This window comes from Heteronotia binoei, chromosome 14 (genome assembly GCF_032191835.1).
Source record: "Heteronotia binoei isolate CCM8104 ecotype False Entrance Well chromosome 14, APGP_CSIRO_Hbin_v1, whole genome shotgun sequence".
Classification (NCBI taxonomy): Eukaryota; Metazoa; Chordata; class Lepidosauria; order Squamata; family Gekkonidae; genus Heteronotia; species Heteronotia binoei.
Window position 1 is genome coordinate 34222021 of NC_083236.1, and position 24052 is coordinate 34246072.

Sequence of the window (24052 nt, forward strand, 5' to 3'; positions counted from 1 at the left end):
GTCACAGGGTGCCTCAGTGTTGAGAAGTAATGCTGCCACAGAGTGTTGGGGTGGAGCAAATGAGCAAGGCTGTCCATTCCAGGTTCAGAATTCCTGGAGATTTGGGGGTGGGGCTTGGGAAGGGACCTCAGCAGGAAAGAGATACCATTGAGTCCAATCTCCGAAGCAGCCATTTTTTCTCTCCACAGAATAGATCTCTGTGGTCTGGAGATCAGTTAAGAACATAAGAACGTAAGAGAAGCCATGTTGAATCAGGCCAATGGCCCATCCAATCCAACACTCTGTGTCACACACAGTGGCCAATGTATACACACACACACACACACACATACAAACATACACACATACACACACACACATATATATATATACTGTGGCTAATAGCCACTGATAGACCTCTGCTCCATATGCTTATCCATTCCCTTCTTAAAGCTGGCTATGCTTGTAGCTGCCACAACCTCCTGTGGCAGTGAATTCCACATGTTAATCACCCTTTGGGTGAAGAAGGACTTCCTTTTATCTGTTTTAACCTGACTGCTCAGCAATTTCATGGAATGCCCACAAGTTCTTGTATTGTGAGAAAGGGAGAAAAGTACTTCTTTCTCTACTTTCTCCATCCCATGCATAATCTTGTAAACCTCTATCATGTCACCCTGTAGTCGATGTTTCTCTAAGCTAAAGAGTCCCAAGCGTTTTAACCTTTCTTCATAGCGAAAGCGTTCCAAACCTTTAATCATTCTAGTTGCCCTTTTCTGCATTTTTTCCAATGCTATAATATCCTTTTTGAGGTGCAGTGACCAGAATTGTACACAGTATTCCAAATGAGACCGCGCCATCGATTTATACAGGGGCGTTATGATACGTGCTGATTTGTTTTCAATTCCCTTCCTAATAATTCCCAGCATGGTGTTGGCCTTTTTTATTGCAATCGCACACTGTCTTGACATTTTCAGTGAGTTATCTACCATGACCCCAAGATCTCTCTCTTGGTCAGTCTCTCTCTTGGTCAGTTGTAATTCTGGGAGATCTCCAAGCCCCATCTGGAGGTTTGCAGCTCTAGCAACTGGCCTTCTTGGTGAACAACTGCTGGGCATCCTGGCTCCCATTTTAGAAATCTGAAGACCCTCTTTGGGAGATCAGCAATGTTATTTATTTAGGAATTTTTTAATGCTGCCTCTCTTGAGACCTGCTGGAGGTGGCTTACAAGAAAAAAGGATTAATCTATTTTTGTTTGCCATACAGAGCATGGAGCCTGTCATGCAGTTTTTCCCCTTTCCACAGACAGATTGTGTAGTATCTGCCTGCCTGCTCCCATATTTGTTGCCTGGTCACTAGGCAGAAATACACAGTGCAATCCTAAACATGTATACTCAGAAGTCAATGGAACTTAAGTGTGCTTAGGTTTGCAACCACAGGTTCATGATTCAGGTTTCATGCCTTGCCCACATCTGGCTGTATTTTCACAAGTTCCAACCTTTTGTCCTTTTTTATGATAGTGACTAGTTCCCATCATTCTTTGAGATAGATTTTTGTTTTGCCAGTATTAGCATCTTTCCCATATTTAAGAATGAAACTCTGATGCCCCAAAAATTTACATTTCAGATCCGGGGGGGGGGGGGGGGGTGTCAAGAAAAATGTCCTTTTTGGTGTTATCTTACTGTTGTGCTTAGGCTTTATGGAGATTTCTTGCCTACATCCACCTCAATACCTGCCATGTAAATACCATCTTGTGCTATTCCTTATCAATGAACAACATAAATGTATTCTGTAACAAGCAGCGGTGTGGGGTGTGTCCCCCAGAAGATAGAAAGGTTGAAAACAATTATTCCATCTTATCTACCACAATTTTATCCTGATTTTCCTTCAAGGAGCTAAGGTGGCATCCATATTTCTCCATCTTATTCTCGCAACAGACTTGGGCAGTAAGTTAGGTTAGGAGAATGATTGGCCAAAGCTTACCCAGAGCTAATGTCAGCTAGATGAATTGTTGGGCTGGTCCAACGGGGAGATCCTTGAGGATTTGACAGCAGTTTTTATCATCTTGAGACAACAGAAGAAGGAGTTTAATCCATGCTTGATTCCAAAGCCATTCTACAAACTCAAGCTTGTGCAGAGGCAAACCCAAATTTGCTACCATGTGTACACTTAACAAGGAGTTGCAGCCCAATCAAATCACCTTGATGAGAAATACTTGCATGTTACATGTGTTTGTAACAGCATCAGCCACACCTGGCTCAAGGATTTTGAAAGTCTGCAGGCAAGAATCTCTTCTCACATGAGAATATGAAGTGACTTTATACTGAATCAGACCATTGGTCCATCACGGTCAGTATTTTCTACTCAAACTGGCAGCAGCTCTCCAAGGTCTGAAAATATCACCTACCATCAGACTTTTCATTGGGAAGGTGAATTTAACTTGGTCAAAAAAAAAAAACAAACCCCAAACAAGGCACAAGGTTATAAATTACTGGAAAATTGATATAGTAAATGCTTTTTAGAAAGTGTACAAAGATACAAAAATAGAAACATTCACAAAATGTAAACAATACATGTGTATAACAATCTCATAATTCCACAAGGCTCGTGCATGAACCGCAAACAAGCGGACTCAAGAATCTCCAATATATATCTCAAAACCCACTGCAACTCCCACAAATGTCATAGGATCCAGTTCATATTTCAAAAGTGGCAAGTGGGTAAAGAAGCAGCAAAAGACCCCCGCACGTTCCAATGCGGGACCACATGCTGGAGCCGGCTGTTTCACTGGTCAGCTTGTTGGACATTCAAATCGGGGTAACTCTGCTTCAATCAGTTGGACATTCAAATCGGGGTAACTCTGCTTCAATCAGTTTATAGAATATTTCTTGCCATGAGTCCTGGAATGTTGGCTCCTTTTAACTTGGTGGCATGAAGAAGAGCAGTTTTACAAGCACACGAACATACATGCGCACGAACATATAAACAACATACGTAGATCCAGGGTGAGTCTATGCTCACCTCAGGTTAAATCTTCCCTCCCACACTACCAGTGACTTGGAGGACATTAGTAAAGGCTGCCTCTTAGCAAATTCAAAGAGCAGGGTTTCCCAATTACTTGAGCTCTTCCCCTGTGCAGAATCTGTGATCACAAGCAAGTAATTAAGGCACATGAGGGGGAGTTTGAAACACAGACTGCTCTCTGAATCAGGAAAACTTCATTGCTGCCGGTTAAGCTAGAGCATAAGACAAGGGAAATAATGCCTACTGGTTTACAGATCTAAGAAAAAAAACAGGAAAAATAATCTTATACCATTTCTATTGCATTGTTTTCAGTTTTGTAACTCGCCATGAGTCTCAGTGAGAAAGGAGGATTATTTAACAAATTAAATCTGGAAGGTTTGGGATGAACAAAATGAGAATTCTGTAGCACTGCCTCTGACATATTTAAGAGCTCCATGCAAAATGAGAATACTGGAAACATTTAAGACAGAGGTGGACCCACCACACATCTTGGGGCACAGGAAAATGACTGCGCTGACTGCCTTTGAGCTAGCCTGGGATTACTTATGCACCTGCCCTCTGCATTCTTAGGACTATGTGACAGGGAGTAATAGTTGAATTTTTATGTTGGTACTACCACTGAGAAGGCCCTTTTCTGGATACTATCACCTTCCTGCTGACAGCAGGGGCACCCAGCATGTGCCTTCCACACAATAATTTAACAAATGCTGGGGTTTATATGTACCACCCTCCAGGTGGTAGCTGGAGATTTCCCACTATTACAACTGATCTCCAGATGACAGAGATCTGTTCATCTGGAGAAAATGGCTGCTTTGGAAGATGGAGTCTATGGTATTATGCCTCACTGAAGTCCATCTCCTCCCCAAACCCTGCCATCCTCAAGCTCCACTCCTAAAATCTTCAGGTATTTCCCAACCTGGAGCTGGCAACCCTATTTATATGGAAGAAGGTGTGATAGGGATGATTTTTTATATACTATGGCTGGCCCTTTAAGATGGAACCATGTGGTAATCTGGGGGAAATGGAAATGACAGCAGACTGTGGAGTGGAAGTTATTTTGGTTCTGAAAGTGTTTTAGTTCATGTATGGCATGTTCTTAAGAAATAAAAACCAACATTTTCTGCACATCCTGCCTTTCTTCCTCATCAGAGTGTAACATGTATGACTTGAAAAAAAAAGTAATGTGTGAATTGGTTGTCAATTGTCTAACCAGTTTTCTGGTTGTCCAGATGGCTTTAGGAAAGTGGTCAATATCGAACAAGGAGGTCTTGTCAAGCCTGAACGGGATGACACCGAGTTCCAGCATCTCTATTTCCTCCAAGGCCATGAACATCTTTTAGAACACATCAAAAGGAAGGTAGGAACTTCAAGGAGCTGATCCATTTTCCTGGCACATTCCATAAAGCCAGTGGATGGTTTGGTGCCACGCTCCACACTTCTCCGAGTGGAAATTCAGAAGTGCCCGAGAATGGTTCTGTGTGTTCAGTTCACTTGCAAGATGGTGTTATTTATTTATGTTATTTACATCATCTATAGCCATTTTCCTCTACGATGGGGACCCAAAGTGGCTCCAGTCATTCATTTCTCCTCCATGTTATCTTTACAAAAACCCCGAGAGGGGTGTTAGGATAAGAGTGTGTGACTGGCTCAAGGTCACCCAGCAAACTTCTGTGGCAGAATGGAGATTTGAACCTGGGCCTCCCAGAACAAAAAAATGCACACAACTACTGCACCACACTGGCTGTCAGGAGAATGTTACAGGCGAATTGAGTAAAGTTACTGTAGTGTATCGCAAAGACGCCATAATGAAATAACGCAATAACACAAACCAGCCACATGAGGCCAGGCGCGGAAGCGACAGGGGCTGTCCCCAAGCGACTCCGCACAGGGCGCGAACACCCCCACCAATCCCCTGCTGAGGTGGGAAGTTCAACTGGCCTGGATTGGGCTGGCCAGTCTGGGAGGTTGCTCCGGGTGATGTATATAAGCGGGACCCGGCCCACGTGTTCCTTCTCTTGTGACGTGCCTACATTAAAGCATGTTGCCCTACCAACGTCTCCTGTCCCAGTACGTTACAGTTACCTCTTAATTTACAACTGTATGTGGTAACAGTTTGGTGTAGTGAGCCAGTTTTGTGTAGTGGTTAAGTGTGTGGACTCTTACCTGGGAGAACCGGGTTTGATTCCCCCCTTCTCTACTTACAGCTGCTGGAATGGCCTTGGGTTAGCCATAGCGATTGCAGGAGTTGTCCTTGAAAGGGCAGCTGCTGTGAGAGTCCTCTCAGCCCCACCCACCTCACAGGGTGTCTGTTGTGGAGGGAGAAGATATAGGAGATTGTAAGCCACTCTGAGTCTCTGATTCAGAGAGAAAGGCAAGGTATAAATCTGCAGTCAGCTTCTTCTAACCAGATGGGAAGCCAGTGCTCATCCTAAAGCAATGGTAGTCATCACAAAGTAACCACAGCAGTTTTGTGACCCACAAAGGCTGCTGAGTCCAAAACCATAAACTCCCATCCTCCCCAAAACTTCAGTTAGATGAGGCACGATTCTTATCTGAATTAAAGTGGGAAGCAGTAAAGAACAATCACAAAGTGTGCCTTTTCTATGAGGGCTGCTAATTATATAGCAGGGATGAGGCAGAAATGCACAATATTGAAAGAAACTGATTGGAAGGAGGCAAGGCCAGAGCAGCAAATCATGCAGAGAAGCATCAGGCAGCCTCCTCAATAGGTGGGAATTGTCTCACTCAGAGAAGCATCAGCCAGCCTCCTCAGTAGATGGGAATTTTCAGCTCACAGGAGCCATTAATTGGCACACTGGTTTTTCTTTCTTGGAAGATGTCTGCAAGTTTACTCAAAAGCGTGTCCCATTGATTTCAGTAAGAAGTTTCAAAATAATAAAGCTTATTTTAGTTTAGGTTGTTACATTTGTGACCTTCCGGAACTTCCAGTGGAACTCAGACTAGTTTGCAGAGGGACTCTAGGAGGTCTCTCCCCTCTGGGCATCAACCAGTCCACTGGAACATGTTCCTTCCTAGTTGTGCCATGGGACCCCAAGGACTGTAGCCCAAACCCATTTCACACATTGAGTTGCTTCAGCAACATCTGATCCCTGACAAGTAATGCACAATTTTTCAAACACCTTTTCTACATTCCATGTTTGGGAAGATACTTCCAAAAATGGAGGGGTACTCCTAAAAAATGCAAACAGGTGAAAAGGCCTCAACTGGCTGCAGCTAAATTTTGCTGACCTAAGCCCAAACCTCCCCTGCCTGTTGCGGATTTCCTTTCATTTTAGCTTATGTGATTTCTCCAGGTATCAGTTGTGAAAAGTGAAGAAACCAAGATGCGCCAGGAAGACCTGAGCAGGCTATTATATGAGATCCAGATCCTAAGGAGTCAGCAGGAGACTATGGAGTGTCAAGTGCAGGACATGAAACAGTAAGTTAATCTTGGGGCCGTGGTAGATAACTCACTGAAAATGTCAAGTCAGTTTGCGACTACAATAAAAAAGACCCAACGCCATGCTGGGAATTAGTAGGAAGGGAACTGAAAACAAATCAGCCAGTATAATGCCCCTGTAGAAATTGATGGTGCAGCCTCATTTGGAGTACTGTGTACAGTTCTGGTCACTGCACCTCAAAAAAGATATTATAGCATTGGAAAAAGTGCAGAGAAGGGCAACTAGAATTATTAAAGGGTTGGAACACTTTCCCTATGAAGAAAGGTTAAAGCATTTGGGGCTCTTTAGCTTGGAGAAACGTCGACTGAGGGGTGACACGATAGAGGTTTACAAGATTATGCATGGGATAGAGAAGGCAGAGAAAGAAGTCCTTTTCTCACAATACGAGAACTCATGGACATTCAATGAAATTGTTGAGCAGTCGGGTTGGAATGGATAAAAGGAAGTACTTCTTCACCCAAAGGGTGATTAGCACGTGGAATTCACTGCCACAGGAGGTAGTGACAGCTGCCAGCATAGACAGCTTCAAGGGAGGATTGGATAAACATATAGAGCAGAGGTCCATCAGTGACTATTAGCCACAGCGTATTGTTGGAACTCTCTGGGGCAGTGATGCTCTGTATTCTTGGTGCGTGTGTGTGTGTGTGGGGGGAGGGCTTCTAGTGTCCTGGCCCCACTGGTAGACTTCTTGATGGCACTTGGTTTTTTTGGCCACTGTGTGACACAGAGTGTTGGACTGAATGGGCCATTGGCCTGATCCAACATGGCTTCTCTCATATTCTTATGTTCTTAATCCTTAGGTGAGTATTTTCTGTCTGTTTATAGCTAATTTATTGAGAAGCTATTGTGGCGGGTGGGTAACCCTGTGGCTCAGTGGTAGAGTGTCCACTTTGCATGCTGAAGGTCCATGATTCAATCTCCAGGATCTTCGGTTAAAAGGATCGGGTAGATGGTGATGAGAAAGGCTTCTGCCTGAAGCCCTGAAGGGCTGCCAGTTCTTGTCTGGGGAATTCCTGGGGGATTTGGTGGTGGAGCCTGGGGAGGGAAGGGCTCAGCAGGGATGTGATGCCATAGAACTGATATTTCTAGTCTAGAAATCAGTTGTAATTCCAGGACAACTTCAGGCCCTCCTTGGAGGTTGGCACCTAGGGATGCCAGACACCCCTATTGTGGGCAGGGGTCCCCCAGATTTGGGCATTCCTCTGCACACCCCCCCAATTACTGTGCCCAACAGGCAAGAAGCCAGAAGTCAGAAATAAACGTGATGTGCCTACATCATCTGGAAGGCATGTTGGTAGTGTCAGTATCATAGGCGTGTTGGTAGTGTCAGTATGTGTGTTTGTGTGTGTGTGTGTGGGGGAGTGATATTCTTTTTGGGGGGCAAACTCTATGATAGAAGCTAATTCTACCATAGAGTTTTGCCCTAAAAACAGAGTACTCACACACACACACAAACCCCCTGACATCCCAGCCATACCTGCGTCACTTCTGGATCATGCAGGCATGTTGTGTTTATTTTGAGCATTTCTCCTCACTCGCAGTAAATTCACCCAATCCCTTGGTGGCAGGTCCAAGGGACCTGGCAACCCTATTGGCACCCTAGTCCATGGAGAGCTGCTGCCAGTCAGTTCTGGAAACACCGATAGTGGACCTCCAAACACCAAACAAAAGTGACCCTTGTGGGACTTGGAGGTGTGGAGGAAGGTGTGAAAGAGTCCAGGTCGGGACTTGAAGGTGGAAGGAGATGAGGGAGACGAGGGGTGCATGCTGCTGATGGTGCAGGAAAGAGAGGAGGTGGGGATCTGAGGCTTGGAGGAGAAAGGGGAACTCTTTTACAGAAGTGGTGGGAACTTTGGGAAACCAGCCCATGGGGCAGTCAGAGGGAGGTTGGCAGGTGAGGCTAGGCTAAGAAGGGGGACCCCAGGAGGCCTGGAAGTCAAGAATCACAGTTGGAAAAATGGGAAAGGTGATCTCCTTTTGAAAGAAGCAATGGGAGTGTAACGTACTCGAAACGGAGACGAGAGTAGGGCAACATGGTTTATTGGGAGCACGTAGCTAGAGAGAGAACACGCGGGCCGGGTCCCGCTTATATACAATCCCGGGTACAGCCTACTGGGTTGGTCGGGCCAATCCTGCCCCGTTGAACTTCCCGCCACAGCTGGAGATAGGCGGGGAACTGGCTCCCGGCGCTGGGGCTCCTGGGACTGCCCAGTTGCCCCCCCCGTCTGGTCGCATGACATTTCTTGATACACTACACCCCTCCCCCCCTGGTTAATGTACAAAGTCCTGTAAATATGCGGGGGGCCGGCGCTCCCGGGTGGACCGTCTGGGGGTTTCGGGTGGAGGCGGCGCGGCCGCCGGGGATGGTGCTTCGGGGGGTCCTGGAGTGGACGGGGGCGGCCCGTTCGGTTCTGCGGATCCCTCGGGCTCGGTCGGCCCCGGTACCTCTGGCGCCCGCATCCCGGATGTTGGGATCGCGTCTTCTAGGCGGTCTCCGTTTGGCTCCTCGCGGGATATAGCCTCGTCTGTATCTGCGGGTGCCTCCGGGAGAGTGCGGCGCCTCAACTGGTCAATGTGCCGCCGTAGCACCTGGCCCCCCTCAGTTGATATGTCGTAGTGGCGGGACCCGGTTACCCTCAGTACCCGCCCCGCCACCCAATCGGGGCCCCTTGCATAGTTTCGGGCGTAGACTGGGTCGCCCGCGAAGAAGCCCCGGACGGTGTCTCGGACTTTGGGACTCCCGCGGGTGTCTGAAGCTCGGTCGGGATGCAGCCGGTCCAGCCTGGTTATGAGTTTGCGTCCCATGAGGAGCTCAGCCGGGCTGACTCCTGTGACCGGGTTGGGTGTGATCCGATTATCGAAGAGGAACGCGGCCAGCCTGTGGTCCCAGTCCCCCTGTACAATTCGGCCGAGGGCCTCCTTTGTTGTGCGGACCATCCGCTCTGCCTGGCCGTTGGTGGCCGGGTGGAAGGGAGCCGACCTTATGTGCCTGATCAGATATCTTTGCAGGAACGCCTGGAAGTCGGCTGAGGTGAAGGCGGCCCCGTTATCAGAGACTATGGTGTCCGGGATGCCGTGTGTGCATAGGACCCTGCGCAGAGCTCTGACCACGGCTGTGGACAAGGGGGACCCTACGGGGATGACCTCCAGCCATTTGGTGTAGGAGTCCACTATTATGATGAAGGTTTGCCCCTGGTAAGGGCCCGCAAAGTCGATGTGGAGTCTCGACCATGGTTTCCGGGTGGACTCCCACCTAGTGACGGGGGCGCTGGGCGGCTCGGGCCGCGATTCCTGGCAGGTCTGGCATCTGCGGACCCAGCCCTCGATCTCCCCGTCCATTCCCGGCCACCAGACGTAGCTCCTGGCCAGAGCCTTCATTCGCACTATGCCGGGGTGAGTCTCGTGTAGGGATTCTAAAACACGCCTTTGGAGCGGGGGCGGAATCACTACCCTACTGCCCCATAGTATGCAGCCCTTGTGTGCGGCTAATTCCTCCCTCCTCGCCTTGTAAGGCCTGAATTCCTCACCCATGTTTCCCTCTGGCCACCCCCTCACCACCCAGTCGAGCACCCGTGCCAGTGTCTTGTGTTTCTGAGTGGCCTTGGCCACCTCCGCGGCGTGGAGTGGCGGCTCCGGGAGGCTCTCTATCATCATGACCTGGTGTGCGGGTGCGGGGTCCGGACCCGTCTCCGGGAGCGGCAAGCGGCTGAGCGCATCCGCGTGACCCATAGCCTTGCCGGCCCTATGAACCAGTGTGTATGTGTATGAGTTGAGGAATTGGTTCCACCTCAACACGCGCTGTGAGAGTATTTGGGGGGTCTGTCTGTCTGGGGCTAGTAGACCTAAAAGGGGCTTGTGGTCCGTGGCAATTGTGAACCGTCTCCCATATAGGTACTCATGGAACTTGCGGACCCCCGCCACGATTGCCAAGGCCTCTTTGTCGATCTGCGCGTAGTTGCGCTCGGCTGGGGTGAGCGTGCGGGAGTAGTATGCGACCGGTACCTCCCTCCCATCTGGCAGCTGATGCCCCAGGACTGCCCCCACCCCATACGGCGACGCATCGCATGCCAGGATGACGGGGAGGGCCTCGTCAAAATGGTGGAGCACCGCATTGGACACCAGGACGTCCTTGACCGCCTGAAACGCGGCGGCCTGTCGTTTGCCCCAAACCCAAGGGGCTTTCTTGTCCAGCAGCCGGTGAAGGGGCTCCGCGAGGGCAGCCTTGTGGGGGAGGAAGGAATGGTAAAAGTTGAGCACCCCCAAGAAGCTTTGTAGCTCCGCTTTGCTCGTGGGGGCCGGGGCTTGTACGATGGCTCGGGTCTTTTCTTCCGTGGGGTGGATTCCAGTTGCGTCTACGGCGAACCCTAGGAACTCCACCCGTGGAACCCCCAGCAAACATTTCTCCCTCTTGACCTTGAGCCCCGCGGTCTGGAACCGGCGGAGCACCTCTCGGAGGCGGTTGCCAAATTCTTCGGGGTCCGGGGCGGCGACTAAAACGTCGTCGAAGAACGGCTGGACTCCGGGAATTCCTTTAAGGAGAGAGTCCATTATGCTCTGGAAAATCCCCGGAGCGACGCTCACCCCAAACTGCAGCCTCTTTACGCGGAAGGCCCCTCTGTGTGTCACGATCGTTTGGGCCTCTGCCGTCTTGCTGTCTACTGGGAGCTGCTGGTAGGCTTGGGCTAGGTCTAGCTTCCCGAATATCCTAGCCCCCGCTAGGGCGGCTAGGACGTGGCTCACTACCGGCACCGGATAGGGGTTGTCTTGTAGAGCCTTATTTATGGTGCATTTATAATCGGCACATATCCGCACCTCCCCGGTTGGTTTGATGGGGGTAACGATGGGGGTTTCCCAAGTGGCGTAGTCCACCGGCTCAAGGACGCCTTGTGCCGTGAGGCGGTCTAGCTCTGCCTCAATCTTAGGTTTCAAGGCGAACGGGACCCTCCTGGCCTTGAGCCAAATCGGCCTGACTGTGGGGTCTAGGGGCAGGGAGATGGCCGGCCCCCGGTAGCTTCCTAGGGACCCATTGAATACCTCGGGGAATTCCTTGCAAATCTCCCCGAACCCACGGGGCGTTAAGGTCTGCCCCACCCCCTCCACGCGGATTCCCATGGGTTTGAACCAGGCCAGACCTAGCAGGGTAGCCAGCTGGCGCTTTACCACCAGGATGTCCAGCGGGCCGTGGAAGGACCCCCGCTCAACTTGTACCCGCGCCCACCCTGCAATTTGCACCGGGTTCTTCTGGAAGTCCCGGAGTATGAAGTCTGCCGGCCGAAGTTGCAGCCGCTGGCGGGGACACAGTTCTCTTAGGGTTTCCTCCGCTATGAGGGAAATGGAGGACCCTGAGTCCACCTCCATTTGGCAGGGGTTCCCCTCGATAAGGACCGTCACTTTGATTTTATCGGGGGAATCGTGGGGCAAGTTCAGTACCTGTAGGGACGTAGAGTCTATCGCGTGGGACTCCGCGGACTCGTGGTACGTGGTCGGCTTCCTGCGGTTGGGCTTGGCTCGGCAAGCCCTGGCGATGTGGCCGGTCTTCCCGCAGCTCCTGCAGTCCCAGGTCCGGTACTGGCAGTCTCTCCTCTCGTGGGGGCCGCCGCAGCTGGCGCACTTGGTGGCCGGGGCTCTCTCCGACGCTGGTGGTCGGTCGGTCGCTCGGGGGCGTTGGGTCGCTCTGTTGGGTGGCCCGGCTGGGCGGCGTAGCTGATGGGCTTCCTCCTCCTCGGGGCCGTCGTGGTCCAGCTCTTCATGGTGGGCGGCTTCCATCTTGGCCCGGGGAAACGTTCGGGCGGTTCGTTCCCACGCCACCGCCTCGCTGAAGGCGGCCTGGAGGGTAAGCTCTTCTTTGGCGAAGAGCTTTTGCTGGAGCCTTTCGTCGCGGAGGCCCCACGTGAATCTGTCCGCCAGGGCTTCCTCCAGTTGGGGGAGGTTGCAGTTCCCGGCGAGTTTGCGGAGGGCCGCCAGGTAGTCCGCGGCGGACTCGCCCGCGATCTGGTCCCGTTTGTGGAACAGGAACCTGCGAGCCACCCGCGAGGGCTGTGGTGAGAAGTGTCCCGTGAGGAGTCGGATGATCTCGTCATAGGATTTCTCCGCCAGACGGGCGGGTGCCGAGAGACCCTTGGCGATCTCGAACGTGGCAGGCCCGCAGACGCTCATGAGAACGTCCCTCTTTGCTCCGGCGTCAGTGATCTTGTTGGCCCGGAGGTAGAACTCGACCCGCTCCGCGTAGGACTCCCATCCCTCTGGATTTGTAGGGTCGAAGGGCTCGAGGTAGCCGGTGATTCCTCCTTGGTTGGCCATGATGGCGGCGGCGGTCGCTTGTTGCCCAGATCTCCGTCGTAGCCGCTGAGGCTAGTATCCCATCCTCGTCGCCAGTGTAACGTACTCGAAACGGAGACGAGAGTAGGGCAACATGGTTTATTGGGAGCACGTAGCTAGAGAGAGAACACGCGGGCCGGGTCCCGCTTATATACAATCCCGGGTACAGCCTACTGGGTTGGTCGGGCCAATCCTGCCCCGTTGAACTTCCCGCCACAGCTGGAGATAGGCGGGGAACTGGCTCCCGGCGCTGGGGCTCCTGGGACTGCCCAGTTGCCCCCCCCCGTCTGGTCGCATGACATTTCTTGATACACTACAGGGAGTTCTGGGAAACCAACCCTTGGGGCAGTCAGAGGGCAGCCAGCAGATGAAGCCAGGCCAAAAAGGGGAACCCCAGGAGGCCCAGAAGTCAAGGATTTCAGGGCCAGAAGGAAAAAAGGGAGGGCAATCTCCCTTTGGTAGAAGAGGAGAGTCTGCTGGAGACTCGCTGCTTGTTTGGTATCTCTATCCCTCAGGGGCTGTTCTACTGCACAAATCTCACAAAATGAACTGGTTCAGTAAATGCCTAGGTTCATGAAAGTTCATGGTTCATAGGATTTCACAAATCATGAATAGGGGCAAGCCTTCATTTCCCCAGTTTATGCCCATCCCTAGTTTCCAGTCCCCATGGTGAACTTTACAGTTTATATTGTCTAGTTAGGCTCTGAGAGAATGCACTGAGAGGAGGAAGCTCTGAGAAGCTCTGAGGTGGCACACAGGTTCCTAGCAGGAGAGATGACCCCTCAAACCAGATTGCTGGCTCTTTTGATTTTTGAAACTGTATTGCAAGTATACATAAATCGATGCTTTGTGGGGCTGCACAACTCATTGTGGGCTTCTGTATTCTTTTCAGGCAGAATGAAGTTCTCTGGAGAGAAGTGGTATGTCTCAGGCAGAACCATTCACAGCACCAGAAAGTCATCAATAAGGTAAACGTAAATATCACACCAGGCCACTTGAAGCTACAACATGGTGGGCATTTGCTGGCTTTAAAGTTTGTTGTATCTGATAGAGACTGTATTGTTGTAAGATTTATTCCAGTGTGGTTTCTGCATCAGCAACAAGAAAAGTTTCCCAAGCAGGTTTTTCCTAGGAAACTCTGAGCAAGCTTATGGGCTAAACAATACAGAGTTAATTTTCAACACTTTCCCTCCTTTTGCTAATTTAGCTGCCAGAATTGCTTCAGGAGAGCAGCAGAGCAGGAAAGGGAAACATTAACCTTTTTATCCTCAGCATCTTATCACCAGAAAAAGCTACCCATGCTCAGTTGGGGAAAACTTACAGTAACTCTTATTTCTTCACCAACTGGAGATGAAAGCAATTTGGGGTGGTTTTTTCCAGTGAGAAAATGGCAGGGGTGGAAAGAGTTGGTTTCCTTCTCTTCCCACTCCAGCGGCTGTATTTCCAAAGAAAAAAGAATGCTTAATATAAAACATGGCATAAATAGTAACATGTCCTTGAGGTCCATTAAATAAACAGCATTTTGATATCGGAAATAGACCTGGAATTCTCTCTAATACAATATCTGAATGTCTGAGTGCTGTTGATGTGGGAACGAAAGATTTTCTTTAATTTTGAATAGATTTATAGAATTTTGACTGGGCAACACCTCTTAAGAGAGGCATTTGTAATGAAAAATTAGTATCTGTTTAATGTTTACACTGTGTATGCTTTATGTTCACATTAAGTGCCATGTATGAACATTCATAGAGATTTGGCACTTTCACATATCCACAGTTTTGTTGAGGTCCTCGTGGAGGGGGAAGATTCCATAATGGTTAAGCAGAAACTTGCCAGTCAATACATCTTGAAATTCTTTAAACTTAGAGCCTGGATTCTAGAATCCAAGTATGCCTAGGATCAAGGACAAGAGTTCCACTGCCTATACAGTGGCAACACAGTGCCCTTGTTTTATTGCCAGAATCTGACTTAGTGCTTATTGGTCATAATAATTGTGGCCTCAGATGTGTCTGTCCTGGGCCAAAAAGAAAATAAATACAATGACAGATATTGGAGAGCCTGCCAAAGTAGCAAATAGGGTTGTATCTTAATAGGAGACCCATGTCTGATTCCTATGCAGGTATCCTCAATTCAGTTCATGGCATCTCCAGCTGAAAAGAATTGGGATAACAGGACAAGGAGTACCTGGAGTATCTGGGGGCCAGTTCTAGTGCTTGTTGGGGGTTGAGGCAAGGACTGTGCATCAGATGCATGATGGGAGTTTTGTGCCTCCTAAAAGCACATGGCTTGTGGGAAGAAGAGGGTTTGGCCTCCCGTAGCCCCACACCATCCTTGTATTCTCAGGCTTTCTCCTGTAGCCATGTAAGTCATGTGAATTTTGCAATGAACCCTACAGCGACTCTATGGGACAGATTGAAGATGCCATGGTGGTGGTACAGACTGAAGCCACTTTTTCCACTGTTGCAAGCAGAAAAGAGGGAGGCACAAGACTCCCATGGTAGCCTGATACCAAGTCCTTGTGTCATCCTTCATCAAACACAAAGATGTAGCTGGATCCCTTGGGAACCCATATTTTAAATCCCTGCTGAGAAAGAGGGCAGTGTCCCATGATCTCTTGCCAGTGAGGGTAAAATGGAGATCTTCATTGAGCACTGGTGACAAAGGGGATGGCTATGAAGGGCTGGAGTGCTGAATCACTGCTGACTGACAAACTCCTGACCTTGATTTCCCCCAACAGCTGATTCAGTTTCTATTTGGCCAGCTCCAATCAAACCCCAGCAATGCCGGAATAAAGAGAAAACTGTAAGTGCCCTCTGTGCGATGCATGCGCAGGCAAGAATCTAGTTTGGGGCTGGCCCTTGGTTTCAGAACACGTGAACTCAGCTCCGAGTGGCGTGGTGGGTCACCGGACTTGGACGCCATGGAGATAAGTCAGTGAAAGAGGACAAACTGATGAGTCAGAGCTGCTGACCTGGTCTATTCAGTAGCCCATAGAGAACCACCCTGTCAGCTTGATGTGACCCTTGTTTTGGTAATATACAGGGAAGTGAAAGGAGGACATCTGAAGAGAAAAGGGAAGGGAGGGTAGGCCAGCTTTGCTTTTTAAATCCAAAAAGAGATTTTCCACTAATATTATTGGGGGACATGTGGGATCTGGAAGGAGGCCTTCAAGTGGCCATGAAAGGAGCATTCTATGGCTATAGAATAGTACTCAGGGCACTAGGAGAGGTCATCTGGGGATTACAAGAAGGCAGAGGACAAGGGAGTGTAGAAGGTTCAGCAGAACATCTGGCCTGCTCTATCCACAGGAAAGAGCATCCTTCATTAGTCAGATCAAAGGTTCATCTAGGCCAGGGCCATAGCTTGCTGGTCAGCCAGATGCCTGTAGGCTAGGCGAGTCATGGTGGAAATAACCATCCACTAGAATCTGGTCATTAGAGTTGTCTTACCTGGCTAGATGGATGAGTTTCTAGCTCCATGGTTCTGTCTTCTCATTCACCTATAAAGCCAACACTTTATCCACTTGAAAATGGAACTCTACAGAAGTGTCTCATCAAGCTGCTTTCTGCATGTTTCTTGTGACTTTAGTGCACTAGAGTTTTTGATGGTGCTATGACAATTGCTGGAATTGCACAAGGTGCTGGTTCACACAAGTGGCTTGCCATGTGGAGCTGTCTCTTCACATTCCCACCTCTTCAAGAGGCTGCTGTGCTGTTATGCCACTGTTTGCATATGTGAACTGGATCCCTGACAGAAGTTCTTAGAGTCAGTTGGGGAGAAATAGGCAGTGTTTGCAGTGATTGTAGATTTGTTTGTTTGTTTAAAATTTCTGCATATGCACCAGCATGTCTTTCAGGGCTTTTAGTGTCCTGGCCCCACTAGTGGACCTCCTGATGGCACCTGGATTTTTTCCACCACAGAGTGTTGGACTGGATGGGCCACTGGCCTGATCCAACATGGCTTCTCTTATGTTCTCTCATTTCCTCCAACCTCTGTTTTGGTACTAAAAACCGAAAATAGGCATTCGGAAAATCTGATGCCACCCTCATTGCGAGGTTCAAACTAAGGGCCACACCAGCCTTGACAGTGGAGATAGGACTTTGATTTACCAAAAGTATAACTGATCTGCAAAAAGTCACTGCAGGGGGAATGAACTGCGGAGAAGAGGGTTAACTGATTAGAAATAGCCTGATTCTCTAAGCCCTATTTTTAAAAAGTTCTTATTTATTAAGGTATATATTTATATTATGCTTTATTCTCTAATGAGGACCCAAAGTGGCTTACAATATTGTTCTCCCCCCTCTGTTTGTTTATTTATTTATTTACATTTATACCCCACCTTTCTCTTCAAGGGGGACTCCAGGAAGCTGACATAATTCTCCACCATTTTATCCTCATAAATACCGTGTGAGTTAGGTTATGCAGAGAGTGTGACTGACCCAGGAAACTTCCAGCGGCAGAGTGGGGAGTTGAATCCAAGTCTCTCAGATCCTAGTCGGACACTCTGACCACTACACCACACTGGTTTATGTTGTCCCCTCCTAGGTCTTATGACTCTGGAGGTGGTGTCCATTTTAAGTTAGGGAAATACTTTAATGATACTGCTCATACAGCCAATTCAGCTCTGAACAGTGTCACACTAAGACAAAAGTTAGGGAAATGAAATGTGGGAAAAGTAAATCTCCCCCAGCACCATAGCCTTGATCTGTGTCGGGTCTCCGTGCAGGTCCTTTTTGCAGTTCAGTTGTGCAAATGAGGATCTGAACATAAATTCGCAGAGTGCCCTCAGCACATGTGCTCAGCCTTCCAAACTAAACATTTCAGTCAGAAATCAGCAGTGCTCAGGAATGCTGTGTGCATGCGAGAGCATGAATGGGAAAGTGAGCTTTCACTCCAGTTTGGGAGTGTGAGACACAGGAAGAAACAAGCCCAAAGTACTGGCTTGCAATTGGCCAGGAACTATCTCTGAATTTAAAGACAACTTTCTGTTCTCCTCCTTCTCACCAATATTTATATTTCCTGCATTCTCCAAAGGCTAGGATGGACATCCTTGCTTCACACTCCATGGTGACCTCTTGTCCCTTTTTAAAAAAGAACTATAGCACGTGGGGCAAATGGGAAACTCTGCATGGCAAAGTGCCATCTGGATTCTCCAGCAATCTGTAACAATAGTTGGATTACACAAAGTTGTTTTTTGGACAGCATTTGTACTTCCTGCGGACTCAGCAAAAAACCCATGTTGAATCAAATGCAGCGCTTCAGCCTTATCAGAGTGATGCTTGATTTTAAGCTCCTCCCCTTCCTGGCAAAAAGGATGGGAGCCTAGGGTTTTTTTTGTAGCAGGAACTCCTTTGCATATTAGGCCACACACCCCTGATGTAGCCAGTCCTCCAAGAGCTTATAACAGGCCCTGTACTAAGAACCCTGAAAGCTCCCGGAGGATTGGCTACATCAGGGAGGTGTGGCCTAATATGCAAAGGAGTTCCTGCTACAAAAAAAGCCCTGTGGGAACCCAACTAGCAGGTGTTGAAGTATCCTTAATAATGTGTGTGTAAGTGCTGTCTAGTGCTATCTATGACTATGAGGTTTACAAGACAAGAGACGAACAGGCACGATTTGCCATTCCTTGCCTTTGCATAGCAGCCCTGGATTTGCTTTATATGGTCTTCCTTGGTGACTGACCCTGTACAGATTCCAAGATCCGACAGGATCAAACCAGCCTGTGTCATTCAGTTTAGGGTAGTTACAGTAACTGACCCTAAACCAAGTTTCTCTTCTCCCTCATCCCAGGCGGTTCTGGTCAAATGGCAGAGGGATTTAACATTAATTTACAAAAACATTAAGCATGTTTTTTTAATGTTCTCGTGAATCACATGAGAGGGAAAAGTAGAATCTTAATGGACGAATGAAAAGGATGTGATGATATGGTTTTCTCTACAGACCTCTTATGCTGGATGATGGGAACTCTGCTTCTCAGGTGTCAAAATTCAGGAGGCATTTATCAATGGACCCGCTCCATGAGTCCTATTTCATTCAGTCGGTAAGCTGAAATCATGCCCGCAGTCATTGACAAAAATCTTGTGTGTGTTGTAATGTGCAAGAATAATGTTGATTGTCAAGCAGTCTTTGTGTCTAGGCATTGACCAGCTCAGAAATCTGATACAGGCATATTCAAATTCGCCTTTCTATCTTTCATACACCAGAACCCTGGGACTTAAGTGTTTAGAGCTTCTGAGTTTGTTTAGTGCACATTCATGCCAGTGGATGCTGTAGGGCTGAGACATGTTTTATATCTTACCTGTTAATTTGGTTCTTTTTGCTCATTTGGTGTACTTTGACACCATCTTGGTAAGTAACCAGTAGCCAGACGTGCAGTTTGGTTGATATTTAGAAATAACAAGTAAGGATCTTCCAAGTGCTGGGAGAACAAGTTATTTAAGGTAAAGCCCTCCTCCTCCTCTATGGCAAGCAGGTAGGCTCTGTGGATGTGATTTACAAATGCTCTGGATGGAATTCAGTACAGTACTGGTAGATTTTCCAACTGAAATGCACCTATTCAGGATGCACTCATGCCTTTCAAACGAGTCCCTGGCCAAATCCTGTATTGAAACAAAGTCTCAAGAGAAAGAATACTCAAAGTGAGATTTTTTACAGCACAAGTCCTCAGTTTTGATGAGCCTGTGGCCAGTTTTGGAATATTGGGAATGGGTTGAGGGTCCTCCACAAAATGGCTGGTATGGAGGCTGGGACCAATCACAAAATGGTTACCATTGGGGGACAGCCAGTCACAAAATGCTGGGAAGTAGCAAGTGAAGCATCCTCCTATGACGAAGGCAGCTGTTTCTGAATGGGTGCTTCCTGCAGACACAAGTGTGCTCCAGTAAGGTAGAGGAAAGCCAGGACTGGCTCTTTGGTTTAGGGAGCAAATAATTTGGGAAAGAAGCAAATGGACGCTTAATGGAAGTCACATTTGGCATTGTAGCTTTACACTTATATAGACACCATGAAAACTGCTTTTTCTCCCTTCCAATTTAGCCCTCTGCTGAACCTGCCTCATGCTTAAACAGTCCGGCCATCACTGGAGGGCCAGTCATATCAGATGTTACTGAAGCATCGCCATCAAATGCTGTGGTAATGCAGCCTCCTCCTGACAGTGAAAGGTAAAAAGCCTTCTGGTGGTAATATAGATCTATGTTAAGAGACAGAAAGAACTTAAAAAAAATAACAGTCTTCTGTATGTTGGGAGTGAAGGACTTTGTATTGTCTCTTAGCCTTAGACTTCAGAGGGAGACTATAGAGAGCCAGAGAGAAAGATGGGCCTAGATGCTGTGTATCCTTCCTTTGCACTGCTCTGGAGCTGTCCCTTTGATGTACAGATTGCTATTCTCAGGTGATCCAGGCTGGATCCATTCCCTTCTCTACGTGTGCAGACAACACACTTGTATTTTTGGGAGGGGAGGGATTTAAACCTCCCTATATATTTTATTTTCCATTTCAGATTTTTCTGCAAACCTGGGGAGTCCCCCATGTTTTTGGGAAAATCTGTTTAGTATCAGAATGGCCCTGATCCATGGATTTAGGTATCTTCCACACATCGCTGTTAGATATATAGATGCTACCTTTGTCCTGTCTCGAATGGAATTCCTCATGATGAAGGACTCTAATTAGTTTGCTGAGGTAAAAAGGCTCCGTGTAGACTTCATTTCCTCAACAGCAACATGCACACATACACACTGCTGTGCCATGTGCTCTTTGGAAATTCTTTCACCGTGCACCATTAGGTAACCAGTGCAGTGGCTATTTGGACAAAGCCCAGTCTTTAATATGAGCTCACGCTGATTTTTTAAATACTGTATATTTTTCTGTCTTTGCTCTGCTCTGTTTCTGCTTGTTTCTCAAAAACAACACAAAATCAAAAACCCGACCACAACCACAATTTCCACTCAGTCTCTTCACTTTTCCTTCCTTACTACAGCACCTAACCCACACAGGTTTTGTTCATACAGGTCCCATGACACCACTATAGCCTTATTTGGGTATCAGACAGGAGAGCAAGAAAAAAAACCCTCTTGTGCTATATACAGTAGTTATAGAACCTTATCTGTTGACTCCGTGACAGATGATTGTTTTGTGTTTTTGTAGAACAGAAATATGCGATCCTTTAGATGGTGCTGACTTGAATCTGGAAGGCCTTCAGATCTTGTTGAGAAGCCAGCAGTACAATCTGGAAGCTGCCAGCTCTTTGGATGTATGTTGTTGTTTTTAAAAACCTATACTTAATTCTTACCATTTTATTGACCAACCGTCACTAAACAGTATACAAGATTTCATGTTCCAGAGAACTGTTCTAAGATGATGGTGTACCATTTCTCACAGGTCTTCAACCCCACTGTTTCTGCAAATGAATGGAATTTGAATGATATGGAGGCAAGTTTGTCCTCGGTAAGAGATGTACGTGCAAGATAAGGAGCTGAATGGATGGGGAGAACTTATGGAGAAGGATTTGGGGAGGGCTTGGGGATCAGAAGTACATCCACATAAGTGTCAGCATTTTGCAGATGAAAACTTTTGTGCATGTGATGGAAAGTGCCACCGAGTCACAGCTGACTGGGGCAACCCGTTGTGGTGGTTTCAAGGCAAGAAGCAGAGGTGGTTTGCCATTGCCAGCCTCTGTGTAGCAAACCTGGACTTCCTTGTTGGTCCCCCATCCAAGTACTTTTCTGAGATCTGAAAGGACTGGGCTAGCCTGGGCCATCTAAGTCAGGGGTTTATGTACTTCGGAGACCTTAATTCTTACCTCCAAGTTCTGAGCTCTCCACCTCCACTATTACAAAGTCTCTTGCCCATCCCTCAAGTTGTGAACCACAAATTCCATGTTCCGGTCTCCCTCATCCCTGAACATCTTTGGTGGCTTGCATGTCCTCAGCCTGAAGGTCTTGCCATCCTATACTAGGACAATCTGCCCAACCTAAGTATTACTGAGAGATTGTTATTAAACCAGGGGAATCAAACATGTGGCCCGGGGGCCTAATCAGGCCCCTGGAGGGCTCCTATCAGGCCCCCAAGCAACTGGCTGCCATCTGCTTCCTTCTTTCTATATCTTGCTTGCTTCTGCAGAACAGCTTGCTTTTCAAAACTTGATCAATCACACAGGAGCTACAGAGCAAAACCTCTATTTTCTCCATTGGATGAGGAAGGGGAGGAGGCAAAGCTTGCATTGCCAGGCTCTCTCAATCGCACAACAGAGCTACGGACCCAAGCCTCTCTTCCTTCTATCGGCTGAGGCTACTGAGCTAAGCCTGAGCTACTGAGCCAAGCCTCTCTTTCTTCTATTGGCTGAGGCTCCTCTCACTCCTGGCCCCCTGGGGAAGTTAAGAAAGAGCCAGTACTTCCTTTGCCCAGTTCCTGGATCCCATGGGAGAAATACTAAGAAAGCACCTTTAAGACTAACAAGTGCTAATGTTTTAAGTTTTTTTTAAAAAAATATTTAATTGTGTTTGTCTGTGTCCTTTATAAAGTTTATATCTCTGCTACCTAATATTAAATAGGTACACACATGGTCCGGCTTGACATGGCCTGGCCTGATAAGGTCTCATTTATATCAGATCCGGCCCTCATAACAAATGAGTTTGATACCCCTGTTCTAAACTGTTTTCTCTGTCATGCTACATTTGCTGCAGTTTGTATTTTTGCATCAAGACACAGAATCCCAGTGTGTATCTGGAGAAGAATGCAATTGAGATGTCCTACCAAGTGTGAAAGCCTCAGTCCAATGCCTACTGACCAGGTACTGTCAACAACTGTCTTTGGAAACATCAGAAAATAGGGATAATGAATGAACAGGCATTTTTTAATTCCAAACTGGCATCACTACCTCTTTGCCCAGTGCTGTATAGTTTCTGAAGAGATAGTTTTTGTACGTAGATTTCAGGAGGACAAATGCTCTGAGATCTTTCTTTTGCCTTCCGTGCTGACATATTTATCAATGCATCATCCCTGTGGTGGGCCAAGATTAGCCATCTATGGATGACCAAAAAAAGAGGAGAAAAGCTAATTTACATTAATAGATACTGGCCTGCAGTCTGCAGGCAGGCCTGGTCAAGTATCCTCTAGAGTAGCAGCTGGAACTGAAGGATGGGTAGGATAAAAGCATTCTAAATTGTTCAGCGTTTCTTATTTTGATCGAAGTCTATTCATAGATGGAACCAATGTTCTGAAAGCAATGTTCTCCATTTTCTGTTTTCGTTCCTAAGGAGAGATGTCAATCTTGAAAGCACCCAATAGCACCTTGCTGGGAAACCACAAAGCCTTGAGAAGCAACTTTGTGAATGTACCTCAAAGTTCTACCTTCTTATGCTCAGTCTGGAAATGCAGCTTCCATCGTGTCCTTTGCAGACTTCGGGACAAGTCTCCCATTAAAGCTGACCTCTCCGTTTGAGAATGACGAGTGAGCTTTTGCTTAGTTTGATGAGCCTTTCCTTTTTTACCGCAGGAACATTTACCCAGCTGAATGTCAAGGAGGGGATGTCCATCATGGTATGGATCCTGCTGCTGCTTCTTGCTCAAAAACTATTCTGATTGCCAGCCTCAGTTTTCTGTGCATCTTCTTTGCTGAAGAAAGAGGATTAACTGTTGTTGCTTCTTGGGATCTCCTACTGTGTTACTGGAATCCTACAGGAACTTCTGAACTTATCTCCCCCCTCCCCACTTTGCATGATCTGGTTTGGAAAATCAGGTGGGGAGGTGGTAATGCCTTTGACACCCCACTTCTGCTGCTTAACTCTCACAAATAGCTTTTCCTCGAGAAATTCTTGTACCTCACTGAAAGGGTGTGAACGTCCCATGATCTGTCCCATCATTTTCTTCCTCCTCGTCCTCCTGCTTTGTCATCAGAACTTGAGTATTTGTCTTATGGGCCTGATCCTGTTTAAGACTTGTTGCACTTGTTAAGTGCCTAGGATGGGACTACATTGGTTGAGAATCCACAGGGGCACAAATTTGATGTATGAAGATCAGGTTGACCATGGATCAATCTAGCCTAGAGGCTCAATCAGAGTTTATTACTTGTTCAGACAAGAGAGTTGCACTGGAACTGAAATGTATCTGGAGGGAATGTTGGTTTTTGCTCCTGTTCGCATTCAGCTAAGGTGGTGACTCAGGGTCAGGCGGAATACTGGGTCTATTCAGAAAGCATTGAAGGAGCATTTAGATGTTGTGTACTTCCTACAAACTGGGTGCCAGATGGGAAAACACTCAATACTTCCCCATTTTCC

The 24052-nt window shown here is 47.8% G+C and overlaps 1 protein-coding gene across 3 annotated transcripts in view; it reads left to right on the plus strand.

Annotated features, from left to right (window-relative positions):
* Positions 1 to 23243, plus strand: part of HSF4 (heat shock transcription factor 4) — a 28876-nt gene extending 5633 nt beyond the window's left edge. The window contains exons 3-12 of one of the 3 annotated variants that reach the window (XM_060254255.1): positions 4230 to 4357; positions 6315 to 6439; positions 13672 to 13747; positions 15517 to 15581; positions 18720 to 18819; positions 19815 to 19939; positions 20922 to 21027; positions 21156 to 21221; positions 22485 to 22566; positions 23033 to 23243. In XM_060254255.1, coding sequence (XP_060110238.1) covers positions 4230 to 4357; positions 6315 to 6439; positions 13672 to 13747; positions 15517 to 15581; positions 18720 to 18819; positions 19815 to 19939; positions 20922 to 21027; positions 21156 to 21221; positions 22485 to 22538 — 845 coding nt within the window. In that variant the 3' untranslated portion in view covers positions 22539 to 22566; positions 23033 to 23243. Of the gene's footprint in view, positions 1 to 4229; positions 4358 to 6314; positions 6440 to 13671; positions 13748 to 15516; positions 15582 to 18719; positions 18820 to 19814; positions 19940 to 20921; positions 21028 to 21155; positions 21222 to 22459; positions 22567 to 23032 lie in introns of all 3 variants that reach the window. The other 2 variants (XM_060254254.1, XM_060254253.1) reach the window with 2 other exon arrangements.
* Positions 23244 to 24052: the final 809 nt, after the last annotated feature.